A 15,237-nucleotide genomic window follows, 5' to 3' on the forward strand; every position below is an offset into this window, starting at 1 on the left:
AAAGTCGATTGAAAAATCCCTTTAATTTTTTCTCTGTGATATAACTGGGAGGCTTGCCAGGTCTTGGGCTCTCTTTTTAATTAGAATTCCATGTCCGTATGCATGCCTATTCCCTGTCTTGTTGCTATTCTGATCAAACGGTATTGCCACTTAGAATGAAAAAGAGAGAGCCAACAACCCTCCTAACACACAAGTGTTTTTCTGTGCCCCCTCCCAATCCCTTGCTGCTAGAATTTAAGACTGCCTTTTCCTAGATCATCAAGTCCAGCAATAAAGTCCACAGCTTTGGGAAGAGGGACCAGGCCATTCGGAGGAACCTCAATGTTCCAGTGGTGGTAAGGGGCTGGCTGCACAAGCAGGTGAGGAGACTGAGAAGGGAGAGAGGTGGAGGACCGGCTCTTGCTGGTTTCTTTCCATCTCTGGTCCTAGGATGCTAGAAACAGGTACAGAAAATTTCTGTTCCTGACTTTGGAGTAGGTAGATTCTTCCTACCATGCTGCACGATCTTTTGTTTGTTTTTGTGAGTTGACAGTCTGTTCAGAAGTTAGAGTTTTTCTCCCAAAACCTACTTGACCTCTTTGACCCTGGGTACTACTGGTGGCCCAGGCCATAGTGTGAACAGATCAGTCTAAATCATCCAGCCTTATCACTCATTCTCTGTCTGCATCTGCTTGCCTGATATTAATGTTTTTGTTATCATCTGGCTGAAAATTCCTCTTTCTCTTGTATGGCACACATATATTAACACCTCAAATTTCAAATCAGTTCATTGTCTTCTCATGCCTTAACATCTTCCTTTGTCCTATTCCTTTGTCCTATGCTTTTTCTGAATCTTAGTGATATGGTTCCAACACTATCTCCCAGTCATTCAGGTCAGAGATCTCAGAACCATTTCTGTTCCTTCTTCTCCTACCTCCATTCAATCAGAAAGCCCTGGCAGCTTTTACCTCCCTGGGCCTTTCTATCTCCATCTCTACCCCCACCCTGTTTGATCAGTGTCTGGACCTCTGGCCCTGGTGAGGTTGTGAGCTCCCAGAGCCAGACCGTGTCTGTTTTGTTCTCTTTCTCCTATCCTTGCCATTCATTCATTCATTGGCTTCCCATGGCCTGCTATTTTTTCTAAGTGCTCTCACAGTAGGAAGAGTTAACATGTGATTTCTGCTCTTGAGCTCATTATCTGCCAAGGGAAACAGAAAGAGCATCCCCCATATCACTATGGTCACCTAGCCCCATCTATTACCTATCATAGCATTACCAAAAAGTCACCAGCAAACTCTAAGAACAGTGATGTCCACTTTTGGGATGACATTGTGGGAAGACAGACAAGGGCATTACGTTGCATGCCACATGGGAGGAATCATAAAAAGTCCCACTGACATCTCTCCCTAGTACTCTCTCCATGGGAACTCCCATAACACTCAGCCTAGTCTATTCCAGATAAGCCTGTGGCTGTACCTTCTCATTCTTTCCCTTCACAGCTCTAGTTTCCTCTCTCTCTTTCTCTCTCTACACACACATACACACACACACACACACACACACACACACACACACACACACACACACACACACACACACACACACACACACACACACACACACACACACACACACACACACACACACACACACACACACACACACACACACACACACACACCCCTTTTTCTTTATCTGAGCGGATTAACTCGACTTTTTCCATGTGAAACAAAACACACACACACACACACACACACACACACACACACCTTTTTCTTTATCTGAGCGGATTAACTCGACTTTTTCCATGTGAAACAAAGATTGCTCCTTAGAAATGTAGCAGGAGAGAGAAGTCATTGTAAATAATTCTCCTCTCCACCTCCCACACCTTTGCCAGCTCATTGGCAGTGCAATAGCCACAATGGGTCTTTGTAGAACACCATGAACACACAGCAAAGTCTAGCTGTGCTTGAAGAGTCCAGAAAGGCTTTCCAAAGGAAGTAAGGTTTGAACCAGGTATGGAAGCATGAGTTAAGGGGCTCCTATTTATAGAGGTAATATGTGCCATGTGACAAGATCCTAGAAATCAACTGATCAATTTACAGGAGATAAAACTGGTATTTGGCTTTTTTTTCTTTTTGCTTATATGGTGCTGAGGAATCGAACCCAGGGCCTCAGGCTTGCAAGGCAAGCACTCTACCACTGAGCCACCTTCCCAGCCCTAAAACTGGTATTTGGATGGCATCAAGTTAAATTTGATTTGACTGTAGTAGTTTATTCTTTGTTGAAGATGAAGAACGTATTCATGTTGTTTAGGAACTGTTACATTCTTTTGTTTGTGTTTTAATTCAAGCCTGTGAAAAACTTCTACATAACAAAGAGAAATTTTAAGAGCCATCTGTACGCTAAAAACAACTCTGAGGTTTTTGTAGGTTTCAGAGAAAGCTAACAGATTAACATTGCTATTTTCCTACTGTGGTCATGTTTTTTTTGAATATTCACAAGTGTATAAGATATTCTTAATAAATGTAACTTTTTATATTTCAGATAAATAAAGGCAGACTCTTGTTATGAGCAAATTTGATAACAAATCTAAGTCTTTTTACATTGCATAGAAAGAAAACAAAATCAGTCCCTTGTGGAAACGAACTGAGCTTCAATAAATGAGAACTTTGCCTCAGTTAATTAGCTAACTTCAGCTCTATTCAATACTATGTAAATTCAGTTTTCTAATCAATATAAATGCAGCTATTTAACAGGATAGTACCTTAAGTCAAACAAAAAAAACCCTTTTTTTGTTGATTTCTGTAGTTTTGGGATTCATATTTTTTCCTTTCTAAAAGAAAATAGATTATATTTCTTGTGATGAAACATCGTTGAAGCTAAGTTTAATTCCTTATTCAAAGAATAGCTATTCAATAAAACATTCATAGGTTTATTGGAAAAGAAAAGAGTCAATATGGGTCTTAGTTCCAGAATCAGATATGCTTGATTGGAAGGGAGCGCTGTGCTCATACTGTGACTGATTTGCTTTGTTTTGCAGGACAGTTCTGGAATGAGGCTGTGGAAAAGAAGGTGGTTTGTGCTTGCTGATTACTGCTTGTTTTACTATAAAGGTGAGCTTGAGTCTCAAGCTACCAAGATCTCATATGCTAAAGAGGGTGATAATGGTGGATCTCTCATATCTAGTTGTTGGACCAGTGGCCTAATCTAATTAGTACTTTAATATCCTTCCAGAGTGTTTGCTTGTATGTATACATGGGAGTGGTTGGTGACTTCAGTTTTATCAGTGCTGGCTTGGAAATTCAATTAATACTATGTACATATGATCATATAAAATAATGTTTGTTGAAATGAACTCCAAGACATAGAAACGAGTTGTTTTTTTTTTTTTTTGTTTGTTTGTTTTTTGGGTTTAGTCGTGGAGCCTGAACTCTGGGCCTGGGCGCTGTCCCTCAGCTCTTCAGCTCAAGGCTAGCACTCTACCACTTGAGCCACAGCGCCACTTCCGGCTTTTTTCTTATGTGGTGCTGAGGAATCAAACCCAGGGCCTTGAGCATGCAAGGCAAGCGCTCTACCACTGAGCCACCTTCCCAGCCCCTGGTTTGTTTTTTTTTTTTACTTTTTGTGATTTTTTTTTTTTTTTGGGGTCCGGTCGTGGGGCCTGAACTCTGGGCCTGGGCACTGTCCCTCAGCTCTTCAGCTCAAGGCTAGCGCTCTACCACTTGAGCCACAGCGCCACTTCCAGCTTTTTTCTTTTTTGCTTATGTGGTACTGAGGAATCGAACCTAGGGCCTCAGGCATGCAAGGCAAGCGCTCTACCACTGAGCCACCTTCCCAGCACCTTGTTTTGTTTTTTGTATTTCCCCTTTTGTCACTGTTTTTGAGTTCTTTTTGTCTTGTATGTGAGTTTATCTGTTTGGGGGAGGCACAGAAATAGTGTGACAAGGGGTGAACTAATTCTGCAGTGATACTCACTAGACACTATGTTGAAAATGAGCTCTACAAGTTAGGAGGGGGGCTTGAGAAGGAAAAATTGGGAGAAAATGAGGGAAGAAGTGACACTGTTCAAAAAGAAATGTACTCATTACCTGACTTATGTAACTGTAAACCCTCTGTACATTACCTTTACAATAAAAATTTTTTAAAAAAGAAATTCAATTTAACACAATCCAGTTTGCTTACTACTTAGAGTCTCAAGACCCAGAGTTATCTTAGCTCCTTCCCAGATTGGGATATGTTTACCTTGAAAGTATTCTGCAGAGCCAAGAAGTGTGGGTAAAAGGTTGTAGTTGGTAACCTGTCACCAAAGTTTGTCATTTGTGATACTGGATAGGCAACTAGTGAATTGAATTGTCCATTTGAGTTTTATGGAGCACTGCATAAAGCTAGGGACTAGACAGTGCTTAGAAGGAAGTCTCAAAATACAGAGGGAAAGAAAGACAGACAAGACTGATTATGATCTGTGCTTTAGAGGACACTCCAAGTCCTTAAGCACTTCAGGGAATGACAAGTGAATTTCCTGCCAGAGAATCTGAGAAAACCTCTTAGAAAATATGGATTGTGGGGGGAAAAACGAAGAAGACATGGGTTGGAGTTGGGCTTTTAAGGATCGGTAGACCTTTGCCTATGTGTCATAGGCATTACAAAGAGATTACACTTTGAGTAAAGCTCTAGAAGCAGAAGCAAGTCAGGTGACAGATGGACTTACATAGCCAAATGAGTCTTGCATGTGGGATATTCTAGGAGACAAAGATCAGGGGGTGGGTAAGGGTGGCCACCAGTAAGCAAGGGGATGAATTGGGACTTCATTTTTTATCCAATGGCGAATCAGTGCTTTTGAGTTGGATGTCGATGGGGGAAAACTCTGTCATTAGAAAGTAAGAGACAATTGGTTATGGAGATGGTTTGAAAAAAGGGGAGAGTAGAAGACAGATTTTTTTTTACATCCTCATAACTTTGCTTGAGAGGTTTGTTCTTCCTAGAATGCCTTTCCTAATCCCTAAAAATGCTTAAAACCTTGATTTCTCCAGACTGTATGCCAATCATCTCTGTCCCCACAGCATTTATCAGCCCCTTTTTAAAATTAGCAGGCTGAGTTGAGTATATTTGCATGCCTCTTTCTGCTCTTCAGGAGAGTGCCTTGGTTGGTTCACTTGTGTGTTTCTAGCATTAACACATAGATACTCTATGGAGAGGAGTTGGTATGGGCCTGGGAAAACAGGGGCCCTGGGTAGGTCACTCAGAAGTTTGTTCTGATGTGTATTTCCATTCAAAGACAGCCGAGAAGAAGCGGTCCTTGGGAGCATCCCTCTGCCCAGCTACGTGATCTCACCTGTGGCCCCTGAGGATCGTATCAGTCGCAAGTACTCCTTTAAGGTACTTCTCCATCTCTTGTGTAGTAATTCATTTTAGGAAACTGTTCTCAGAAGTGTGCAATGATTCACACTTGTAATCCCAGCTACATGAGAGTCAGAGATGGGAGGTTTGAGATTGTGTTCTTCTGATCTAGTCAGTTGTGTTCTTCTGATCTAGTCAGTTCTGGAAAAACCCACACAGACCCACTCAGAGATGTGCTTTCCATCAATGCCTTAGGGACTTCTCTATCCAACCAAATTGACAAGCAAGATTGAAAAAATCATACATTGTATTGCTAAAACCAACTTCTTTCATACCTGTTATTTAGTGCTTCTAGGAAGTTTCTGAGGTCAGCTCTAATTTCATTTTATAAATTAGGGGTGAGAGGATCTGCGATTTTAAGAAACCTGTCTAAAATTACAAGCTGGTAGATGGTGGGAGGCAGAACTGGGCCCTGAATTCTATCCTCTTTCAATTATGTTATAGGAAAGGGGACAGTTTCTTTGCCTTTGTTTGCTTTTTCTTCCATGCCTTATCTTGGTTACTTCCTACACATTGCAAGAGACAGCAGGAGGTAGCTTGAATGGACATTTATTGTATCATTAGGAGCTCAGTCTCTTCTGTAGTTCAGGATCCTTTCTGAAATCATTTTCTTCAGTGATTTTCAGACTTTTCTATCTGGATTGAATATCAGTATTGGACAAATACTTGGGAGCCAATATTACATGTGTTCTTGGGGAGAGCAGTATTTGGAATATCATCACAGTAACTTAAAACTATTTATATGTTTCATCTTAACACTTCATTGGGAGGTGTGAAAATAGATTCCAAGAAAACATCTTTTAAGTGTCCTAGGTTCTCTCCTCTCCCTGAGCTACCCTCACTCCTTCTGCCCCCCCCACCACTCCTACTCCTTTTCCCTCCCTACCCCCTTCCCACTGCACCCACACATGCACAAAAAAATACTTCAAGTAAATCTTGTCTGGAAAACAGAAGGCATCTTCAGCATCTGAGAGCAGAGAAAGCTACTTCAGGCAGATCTGATTTTATAAAATGACACTGGTGTTCCGAGTCTGAAAGAGAAATTGTCCCCTTTGGGTTACAGCGTTATTCTTCTTAGAGGGCAGAGGACAATTTTCTTGTGTTCTTGTGCATGGTGTTTACTGTCCTGGGCCTCATACCTGCCTCACGTGTCGGTTCTTTCAGAGCTCATATTCACCCACTGTTGCAGGGATCCTTTGCCTAAGATTGTTCAGAATTCCCTGTTAGGCACAATCTGAAAGCTTCTATGTCATTCTTTTCCAATGGCTCTTTCTGTCATTCTTTCCCAATGGCTGTTACCAGGGAGACCAGTTGCTAGGTGGACCCAGAGCCTTGGCGAGGACTACAGGATCAGCCATGCAGGGCTCATGGTGTCCTCTAGAGCAGTTCTGTCCTGATGAGCAGGGCATTCATGTCCTGCTGGCTAACCTGGAGAGTCTCCCCTTACAGCATCTTGAATACACAGTCTTTTTACCCTGTAGTTCATCTCTAAGTACTCAGATCCAAGATGTGGAGCAGGAAGTATCCTTACACAGCTGCAGTCTAAGGATCTTCAGTAGAAAAGTCTTTACTGCTTCCACATCGTTACTTTTCCTTTGTCAAGATCCAGGGTTCACTGTTGCCTTTAGACTATAAATGTCTATGGATAAGGTACATCTTGTTTTTGTAGCACCTAAGTGAGTAAGAAAGTGATTAGGAAAGCAGGCACCACAGTTATCTGCATTGTGATGGCTTGGTCACCAGTAAACATCATAGATAGCTTCATATCATGGCACAATTTTTGACAATATTTCAAAATGTCATTTATGTTCACTGACACATTAATTCTGTAATAATTATTACATCTGCCACTTGATGTGTCTTTCAGCACATTATTTAAAAAGCACCTATATACTACATCACACACTGAAAAGATTCAGATAACCATATTTCGTATAATGTATTTATTTTGTCTGCTTAAAAACATTCTGAGTCAGACACTGGTGGCTCACGCCTATAATCCTGGCATCTCAGGAGGCTGAGATCTGAGGATTGCAGTTTGAAGCCAGCCTGAGCAGAAAAGTATGTTGAAACTCTGGGCTCCAATGAACTACAAAAAAGCCAGAAGTAGAGCTGTGGTAGAGCACTAGCCTTGATCAAAAAGGTGGACAGTGTCAGGCCCCGAGTTCAAGCCCAGGACTGGGACTGATGCATACACCCCTCCCTGCCAAACACACGCATATTGAGAGGTGTTTCTAGGATTCACTAAACTATCAAAAATGTCCATGCCACAAAACAGGGTAAGAGCCCCTGCTGAAGGCATGCCAGGAGACAAACCTTCTACTCATTTGGTGCTTTAATTAACTCCTGTGTTTTGTTGTTTGGTGGTTGATGGGTGCAGAAGATACGACAGTGAAAGGGGGGAAAAACGCTTGTCTTCATAGGGTTATATTCTCAAGTTTGCCTCAGCATGTAGAATGTTAGGAGATAAGCAGACATCACCTTTCTTTTCTCACTTTCATTCTGTTCTCATCTCTCTCAAATCCATTTCTTCCTCTACATTGTCACTAGCCTATCTTGATTACCATCTTCTCTTTCCTACATAACTTACTGCTAGGACAGTGGCTAGCATATAGTAAGCACGCTGTAAGTGCTGATGGTGACTACTTCAACTTTTCTTTTCCCTCGCTCCCTCCCTCCCTCCCTCCCTTCCTCCCTCCCTCCCTCCCTCCCTCCCTCCCTTCCTTCCTTTTTTTTTTTTTTTTGCCAATACTGAGGCTTGAACTTGGTGCCTAGGTGCTATCCCTCTATCTCCTTTTGTTCAAGGCTAGCACTCTACACTTGAGCCACAGTTCCACTTCCAGCGTTTTCTGTGATTTAATTGGAGATAAGAGTCTCAGACTTTCCTGCCCAGCCTGGCTTTGAACCACAATCCTCAGGTCTCAGCCTCCTGAGTAGCTAGGATTACTGGCATGAGCCACGGCACCCAGCTGACTGCTTCACCTTTCTAACTCCAGTCCATCCTTCACACAGTTCCTAACTTGCACTTCGTACAGATTGTATTCCTACCACCAACTCTTCAGTGGCTCTCCCTCTGCCTTCAGGATTAAGTCCAATCTTGGTTCACAAAACCCTAGCCTTTCTGCCTAGCTACATCTTTGGTCACATCTTATACTTCTAGTCATACATAGTGGCTGCAATCTCCAGAACATTTCTTGCACATAGACTTGTTTTGCTCTGCTTTACTTTGTTTTTAACATGCTTGGGATTGAACTAAGAATCTCACACTCTCTGCCACTGAGCCACATCCCTTGTCCCACTCATAGGCCTTTGAGCTTCAGCCTTAACCTGGAATGTTACTTATGCTTTGGTTCTCTAAATTTAGGGTTACCTCCTCCAGAAGCTTTCCTTGGGCCCTCTGAGCAATTTAGATACGCTTCTGCATTTCCACAACTGTTTTTCACTGAAGTAGAAACATTTGATTTACATGAGTAGCCACCAGGAAAACTAGCCTATTGCTATCTGGATAGCTGTGGCTAATCTCACTCTTAGACATGGGTCCAACACTTTGTAATGGAAGTTATAGTCAATAACAGTGATTATACTTTCCCAGATAGGGTGGCCTCAGACTTGCTTATATATATATATATATATATATATAATTTTTTAATTTTTTATTGTAAAGATACTATACAGAAGGTTATAGTTACATGAGCAAGGTAATGAGTACACTTCCTATTGAGCATTGTTACCCCCTCTGACTTGCTTATATTTTATATAAAGTCCACTTAAATGAGTGATGGGAAGGAGAAAAGTCTAAAAGTTTCCAGAAAGGCTAGGTACTGGTGGCTCAGTATAATGGCCAAACAAGAGCATAAGGCCCCAAGTTCAAGCTCATGTATGAGCGTGCGCGCGCACACACACACACACACACACACACACACACACACACGCACGCACGCGTGCACACCAATTTCCAGAAACACACGCACACACACCAATTTCCAGAAAGCTCATTCATTTATCCCTTCCTTATGTTTCTGAAGTGACTGTTTCTGTCCTAACTTCAAATAACATCTTGTGAACATAATGAACAGGCTGTGCACTAAGCACCCTGTGTGTGATTTATGTAGCCCTTCAGGGTAGAGACTCCTGTTACCCATGGTCTCATTTTAAAGAAATGTCTTCACAAGGAAGTGAAGACATTTGTCCAGGCTTACCTTGATAGAAAGTAAGGAGCATAGCCCATTTTGGACATTAAGCTTCCTCTAGCAGCCTGAATTCCTACCCTGTTCTCTGGGCTGATCATAGTCATCCAAAGGTTGAATATGAGTTCTTTTGCTTACTCTCAATGAATGGACACCACTCATGAGCCTGAGACCACCCCTTCCCCCCCCTCCCAAAATAAACAAAATAACCTTTATGCTATTTGGGCCTTGGCATCTTCCTCAGGCTCAGGGCACTTAGAATTGGGTCAGAGGAGAAGGAAGCTTATGTTCTTTTTGCCTTTATAGTGCATACAATAGGCACTCAGCAAATCTTCCTATACCATCTTCCAGTGAAGATTGGGTTCTGATTTTTACTTACAAAGTATAAGACAAGACCCTGCTTATCAGAGAAGAGGGGGGTATGTGCTGTTGCCTGTGGTTTGCAGAGCATCTCATGTGCTTTCTAGTATCTCTTTCCAGATTTGTTTCAAGGAAACACACAAAAGTACAAGCACATAGTAGGTGCACTCATATTTTTAATTCAGGCTTGGTCAACTTTGAGTGTCTTTTGAAGAGACAAAAACAGCAGTTTCTTTGGGCACCCACTGCATTTTATCCCAAGCAGTTGAAGCACAGCAAACCAAATCATCATGAGCACCAAGCTACATGCTGTAATAGCTCATTTGGATTTAATCCCTGTCTAGTTGTTAGCCAGAAGTATGTGTTTCAGATGAACCCAGATAAGGATTCTTGCGTCTGCTTCTGTAGAATGAGGATTTTTTTTTAAAGACTACTTCTGGGGCTGGGAATGTGGCTTAGTGGTAGAGTGCTTACCTAGTATGCAGGAAGCCCTGGGTTCGATTCCTTGGTACCACATAAACAGAAAAGGCCAGAAGTGGCACTGTGGCTCAAGTGGTAGAGTGCTAGCCTTGAGCAAAAGAAGCTCAGGGACATTACCCAGACCTTGAGTTCAAGCCCCAGTACTGACAAAAAAAATTTTTTTTAAATTTTTTAAGTCTACTTCTGGGGCAGGGATGTGGTTCAGTAGTAGAGTGCTTAAGTGGTAGTTGCACAGCCCTAGGTTTGATTTTTTTTTTTTTTTTTTAGCCCACAGTACCCTCTGCCAAATCTGTTTCTAATGTACACCTTGCCTCTGTGTCCACCTCCCCCCTGCCTTGGTAGGAGTGAGATAAATAGGACATAAATTGAGCTGCAGGTTTTGTTTCTTTGTTTGTTTTTTGGTTGGTCATGGGGCTTGAACTCTGGGCTTGGGTGGTGTCCCTGCACTCTTCAGCTCAAGGCGAGCACTCTACTGCTTGAGCCACAGGGCCACTTCCGGTTTTCTAGTGGTTTATTGGAGATAAGAGTCTCATGGATGTTCCTGTCCAGGCTGGCTTTGAACCGAGATCCTCAGATCTCAGCCTCCTGAGTAGCTAGGATTACAGGCGTGAGCTACAGGTGCCTGGCTAATGCAGGGGTTTTCTTATGAGGAACAGACACAACTAACATTGGTCCTGGCTGCACTAAGAAAATAGCATCCAGCTTGTGGTATTCTCTAGATGTGGAAACAGGTTAACTGGTGCTGGGGCTTTTAGTCTGGAAGGGGAAGCATACAGCCAGGGCACCTCCTTGTTCTTGCTTCTAGAAGAAATGTGCTAAGCTCTCTTTGTCCTGGTGTCTGTCTCATGCTTGCAGGCTGTGCACACAGGGATGCGGGCACTTATCTACAACAGCTCCACCATGGGCTCCCAGGCTGAGCAGTCAGGCATGAGGACCTACTACTTCAGTGCTGACACCCTGGAGGATATGAATGCATGGGTCAGGGCCATGAACCAGGCTGCACAGGTGCTGTCTCGATCATCACTGAAGAGGTCAGTCCTGGGGAGGTCCCTGCCAGATCATTCCCTACTCTAGGTTGAAAGCCTCTGGTGCCCTAACCCACTTATCTACGTCCTTTTCTTCACCAAATGAAAAGAAACAGTGAGATCTAGAGGGGTGGACTTCTTGCCCAGGTTTCACAGCCACGGAATCTGGTATGTTTCTCAGTTTTTGTTTGTTTGTTTTCCGTAAGTTTAGTAGAAGGGTCAAAGAAAATCTAAGTCACTTTTACAGAATGATCTCCTTGATTGGTACCCTTTTAAATATCCCTTTAAATTATTTGTGTGTGTGTGTGTGTGTGTGTGTGTGTGTGTGTGTGTGTGTGTGTGTGTGTGTGAGAGAGAGAGAGAGAGAGAGAGAGTGTGTGAGTGAGTGACACTGAAAATCATCTAGTATCCATATATGTGGATCATGGTATTAGTCTGTTTTCTGTTGCTATAAACCTAGATAATTATATAAAGCAAAATGGTATATTTAACTAACAATTTTGGAAGTTGAAAGTGTGAATAGGATGGTGTTGAATCTGGCTAAAGCCATCTGGCTACATCGGATCATAGTAAGTGGCATGAAAGGGGAACATGTAAGATCACAGCCAGGCGCTGGTGGCTCACACCTGAAATCCTAACTACTCAGGAGGCTGGGATCTGAGGATCACAGTTCAAAGCCAGCCTGGGCAGGAAAGTCTGTGAGATTCTTATCTCCAATACACCACTCCAAAAACCAGAAGTGGTGTTGTGGCTCAAATGGTAGAGCATTAGCTTTGAGCTCAGGGACAGCTCCCAGGCCACGAGTTCAAGAGTTCAAGCCCCATGACTGACAGAAAAAAAGACAGATCACAGTTAAAATGGAAGCCAAAGAGCTATTCAAGGTTCAAACTTGTTATTCTAAAACATCTTTTTTTTGCGTTGGTCGGTCGTGGGGCTTGAACTTTGGGCCTGGGCATGGTCTGTGAGCCACAGGGCCACTTTGGGTTTTTGGAGTAGGTTACTGGAGATAAGAGTCTCACATGGGCTGGGAAGGTGGCTCAGTGGTAGAGCGCTTGCCTTGCATGCATGAGGCCCTGGGTTTGATTCCTCAGCACCACATAAGCAGAGAAAATAAAGCCGGACGTGGCACTGTGGCTCAAGTGGTAGAGTGCTAGCCTTGAGCTGAAGAGCTGAGGGACAGCGCCCAGGCCCAGAGTTCAGGCCCCACGACCAGACCCAGGGGGGAAAAAAAAAAAGTCTCACAGACTTTCCTGCTGGGCTGGCTTTCAACCTCGATCCTCAGATCTCAGCCTCCTGATAGCTAGGATTACAGGTGTGAGCCACCACCCCTGGCATACATCTTGCTCCTATACAACACTCATTTTCTTTATTTTGATTCTTAAAAACAAATTTTTGTTTTGTTTTCAACAAACTTCAGTTCCTTCTAGACTTTATCTTTTGACCATCTTTCATTATGGGTCTATTCTATAGTGGATTTGTGCTTGGTTTTGTGTCCTACCTTCCATTTCTTTCTTTTAAAATTTTTATTTTTATTTCTTTTAAAATTTTTATTGGCATACATTGTAAAAAGACAAACTAGTTTTTAGTACTTTGATCTTGTTTATTCCTCCATTGCCATCTTTTGTCCTCTAGTCCCCCCTCAGTCTGGTCCCCCTCTTTCTCTTCCCAAATAGCTACCTATTTTCATGTCTTCCCTCCACGTCTAAATCTAGATTCTGCACAAGAAAGAAAACATGAGATACTTGACTTTCTGAATGTGGCTTTTTTCACTTCACATGGCAATCTCCCATTGAGGATCATCTGTCCATTTCTTTCAAATGATATGTTTCTGTTCTCCTTCAGCTCAAGGCAAGTGCTTGAGCCACAGTGCCACTTCCTTTGTTCTTCTTCCTGGCTAAATAATACTTCATCGTTATATTTGCCAATTATACACTCATCGGCTCACTTCCATATCTTCTATAGTCCTTAGATAGTTTTGTGCTGCAAGAATTTTCTTGTTATGACAGTGGAGATGGCAAATGGGCTATTTTGTATGTACCATCTTTGTAAAATTCATTTTGGCTGACTAGGCTACTGGGTAAAGGAGAATTTGAGATTGATATTGGCCTTAATAAGAAAAAAGTTGTAATTGATAGATGATATTTGTCACCTATTGATTATAATACTTGTTAAGATTTGGATTTTTTCCTTTCTTTTATTTTTACCCAAAAAAAATTATTTTAGATTTTGATTTGGAAAAATGATTATTCCTTTTAAAGTCTCAGGCCATTGAATTCTCTCTAAGCTTTCTCTGAAAATGTTGAAATTTATTACTGTTATGCTCTTAATGAACTTAAAAAAATGATTGTTTGTCCCCAGTTACTTGCCTTAAAAACAAACATACAACCCATATTCTATCTTTGGAGTCAAAATAAAGATGTAATAGCATGTTTCCCTTCCTGAAAGATGAACTCATCAGCTAAGCAAATAGAATCTTATGAACGTTTCCATTTTTCCAGAATACGATGTTCAGACATTTGGTTAGTTAAAATTATTTATGAGATTGGACTAAATTTTGCCTCTCCTCCAGTCTGGTGATGTGTTTTGGAAAATCGCCCTCACTGTAAGTGGTCACCCTTGCAGGGGCTGGTGTTTTCTCACACACCATTCATAAACAGATGCTTTCTTTCTTTCTTTATGGCACTCATGATCACAGGTGACTGAACTATAATCAACATTTCCTTAAAAGGGAAGAATATGTTGCTTTGTGTCACTGAAAAGTTTGGGATAGACCTGGCTTTATAATAGCTGGATTCAGGACTCCAACATTGTCATTCTAAGTTCCTCTCAGGCTCAGGGCTTTGCTCACCTCTTTGCTGGATTCAGTCTTGAGTTCCCTGGTGAGGTCACTAGTATGTCTGAGATCTGGTGATAAGATTGCTGCAGTAATCCTGGACCTGTGCCATAGGTCTAAAGTCCAGCAAGAAATAAACCATAAATCAATGACAATTTTTAGAGTCATGGGAGAGGGCAAGGGAGAGTAACCATGGAAGGCCTCCATAAGAGGATACAAGAAAGTCAGATTGGCAAAACTGAGGAAAAGCATTCAAACCAAAATGGTGCATTAATAAGTATAGATGGTGGTTTAGAAAGTGGTTGAATCACTCATGTGGAGAACTAGAGATCTGAGGATCCTTATTTGACCCTGGCAAAGTGAGACTGCAGCTTGCAGCTCATACCAGTGTTATGGCTCACACCTGTAATAGCAGATACTTGGGAGGCAGAAATTGAGAGGATTGTGGTGTCAAGCCAAGGGAAAAAATTACAAGACACCCATTTCAAACAATAAAAAGCTGAGCAGGGTGGCATATGCCTGTTATCCAAGTATCCTGGAAACATAAGTATGAAGATTGCAATTCAGGTTAGCCTGGGCATTATTGGGACTCTGTTAGGAAAATAATTAAAGCAGAAAGGACTGGGAGTATGGCTCAAATGGTACAGTACTTTCTTAACAAATATAATGCCCTGAGTTTTAACCCCAGTACCACCCAAAGAAAAAAAGTGAGGGCTGGGAAGGTGGCTCAGTGGTAGAGCGCTTGCCTTGCATGCCTGAGGCCCTGGGTTCGATTCCTCAGCACCATATAAGCAAAAAGAAAAAAGCCAGAAGTGGCGCTGTGGCTCAAGTGGTAGAGCGCTAGCCTTGAGCTGAAGAGCTGAGGGACAGCGCCCAGGCCCAGAGTTCAGGCCCCACGACTGGACCCCCCCCCAAAAAAAAAGAAAAAAAAAAGAAAGTGAGTCAAAATGAGCAAGGGAAGAAGAGATCCTAA

The 15,237-nt window shown here is 42.2% G+C and overlaps 1 protein-coding gene across 7 annotated transcripts in view; it reads left to right on the forward strand.

The window, feature by feature from the left end:
* Plekha7 (pleckstrin homology domain containing A7) overlaps positions 1-15,237 on the forward strand; it is a 216,617-nt gene that overhangs the window by 149,654 nt on the left and 51,726 nt on the right. For all 7 annotated transcript variants that reach the window (XM_070032802.1, XM_070032803.1, XM_070032806.1 and 4 more), the window contains 4 exons: positions 255-359; positions 3,023-3,095; positions 5,258-5,358; positions 11,262-11,437. In XM_070032802.1, the coding sequence (XP_069888903.1) occupies positions 255-359; positions 3,023-3,095; positions 5,258-5,358; positions 11,262-11,437 (455 nt within the window). The remainder of the gene's footprint in view (positions 1-254; positions 360-3,022; positions 3,096-5,257; positions 5,359-11,261; positions 11,438-15,237) is intronic.

Source organism: Dipodomys merriami, unplaced genomic scaffold (assembly GCF_024711535.1).
Source record: "Dipodomys merriami isolate MVZ:Mamm:240054 unplaced genomic scaffold, mDipMer1.0.p SCAF_21, whole genome shotgun sequence".
Classification (NCBI taxonomy): Eukaryota; Metazoa; Chordata; class Mammalia; order Rodentia; family Heteromyidae; genus Dipodomys; species Dipodomys merriami.